This window comes from Brassica rapa, chromosome A09, assembly GCF_000309985.2.
Source record: "Brassica rapa cultivar Chiifu-401-42 chromosome A09, CAAS_Brap_v3.01, whole genome shotgun sequence".
Taxonomy (NCBI): Eukaryota; Viridiplantae; Streptophyta; class Magnoliopsida; order Brassicales; family Brassicaceae; genus Brassica; species Brassica rapa.
The window spans coordinates 19032655-19034476 of record NC_024803.2 but is presented as its reverse complement, the minus strand read 5'-3'; the positions used below and the strand labels follow the sequence as shown (position 1 = coordinate 19034476).

General features: G+C 38.9%; 1 protein-coding gene across 1 annotated transcript; it reads left to right on the top strand.

The window, feature by feature from the left end:
- The first annotated feature begins 236 nt into the window (after positions 1-236).
- LOC103833965 (zinc finger BED domain-containing protein RICESLEEPER 3-like) lies at positions 237-1531 on the top strand. Its single transcript, XM_009110010.2, has 3 exons — positions 237-676; positions 728-1057; positions 1156-1531. Exons 1-3 carry the CDS (start codon positions 237-239, stop codon positions 1529-1531), a joined length of 1146 nt encoding a protein of 381 aa, XP_009108258.2.
- The last annotated feature ends 291 nt before the right edge of the window (positions 1532-1822 follow it).

Genomic DNA, 1822 nt, shown 5'->3' with positions numbered 1-1822 from the left:
TATTACCACGGATTGTCTGTTGATTTTGTAGATTAGGTTTCTGTTTCAGATCGATTTTGAAATATTTAGCATTTAGGGATTAAAGTCAAAATCGATATGAGTTTTATGATTAGTGTTGAATAATGGTTTGATTTAAGTATCTGTCGATTTTGTAGAACATGGTCTTAATTTTGTGTTGAATGTTGAATGATGGTTTGATTTTGTATCTCATTGTTAATTTTTTTTCCCTGATGTAGATGTCTGCTTATGAAGATAACATTGATGATGATCAACCTGAAGAAGGACATGAATCTCAAGCTGGTGGAAAGAAAAGGCCGGCTTCAGAGAGATCATGTACCGAACTGCCTCCACCTACAAAGAAGAAACAAGTTCACAGAGCAGAAGTGTGGCAACACTTTATTCAGAGGGAAGATGACCCGAGCATAGCTAACTGTCGATATTGTGGTCAAGATATAGGCTGCGACTCTAAGAAGAGTGGAACAAGTGCCATGAAAAATCACATATCTCGCTGTAAGTTGCATGAACTCTTTAAGTCTAGTGGGGGTCAGACAATCCTAGGTGGTGATAGTAGTGGTGTAGTGACTGCAGTGAAGTATGATGGTACCCTGTTTAGGAGATCTGTCAATGAGATGATTGTGTTGAATGAGTTACCGTTTGCTTTTGTGGAATCTGAAGGGTTTAGGCGTTTCTGTAAGAACGTGTTGCCTATGTAAACGGTTCATTGTAGGAGAACAGCAACAGAGGACATTTTTGGGATGTTCTTGAAAGAGAAAGAAGCGTTGAAGCACTTGTTCAGTTCTGAGCAGAAGAGAGTCTCTCTAACCACAGATATATGGGTTGCTCCTACAACCTCTTGCAGCTACATGGTTGTGACAGCTCACTGGATTGACAGAAACTGGATTATGCAGAAGAGGATTATTAGCTTTAAACCAGTGACAGACCATAAAGGAGAAACGATAACTGAACATCTCAGTCACTGTCTTGAAGATTGGGGACTCAAGAAAGTGTTCACAGTGACAGTAGACAACGCCAAGGGAAATGATAAGGCACTACGACTGTTTATGGAAGCATTTAAGCAAGTAGGAGCAGATTCTTTAGTTAGGAATGGGGCGTTGATGCATATGCGCTGCTGTGCCCACATATTAAACTTGATAGTGAGGGACGTTTAGCTGAGGTAAAAGAAAGTGTGGTGGCTATCAGGAACGCAGTCAAGTATGTGAGATCATCTGGTCCACGGCTACAATCGTTTCAGTTGAGGGTCCTCACAGGAAAAGTTAGTAGAGGAAGCTTGTCTTTGGACTGTACTACAAGGTGGAACTCAACATATCTGATGCTGTGTGCTGCGTTGAAGTTTAGGGTTGCGTTTGAGAAGCTTCTAGCAGAAGATATGTTGTACAATGATTACTTCAACGAAGAAGAAGAGACTGGACAGAAAAGGGTTGGACCTGTCCTTTTTTGGCTCTTGTTCTCTGTTTTTGGACTTAAGCTTTCCTGTTTCCCTTTCTCTATTTTTGGTAAAACCACCACTTGAATTTATAACTCTTTGCCTTTTTGAATGTGTGTGTTCGTGCAAAGAGAGTTAGATTCAATAGGTTTTAATGTTTTATGAACTATTGTAGATGTTTGGGAAATGGATGTATTTGGTTTGAAGTTTTAACAATGAAATTTCTTGTGTGTTTGACTAATTTTCCGAAATTTTAACAGATTAACCGATTAACCGAATTGAACAGACGAACCAAAATTACCCAATAACCGATTTTAACATATTAACCGATTTTTAACAAATTAACCGGTTTTTCCGAAATTGAAATTAACCGAAATA

What these genes read in the sequence shown, in the direction of transcription:
- LOC103833965 (XM_009110010.2), top strand. Translation starts at nt 237, where the DNA reads ATGTCTGCTTATGAAGATAACATTGATGATGATCAACCTGAAGAAGGA. An exon ending in GCTTTTGTGGAATCTGAAGG is followed by an intron (nt 677 to 727) that starts GTTTAGGCGTTT and finishes GGTTCATTGTAG; the next exon opens with GAGAACAGCAACAGAGGACA. An exon ending in AATGATAAGGCACTACGACT is followed by an intron (nt 1,058 to 1,155) that starts GTTTATGGAAGC and finishes TAAACTTGATAG; the next exon opens with TGAGGGACGTTTAGCTGAGG.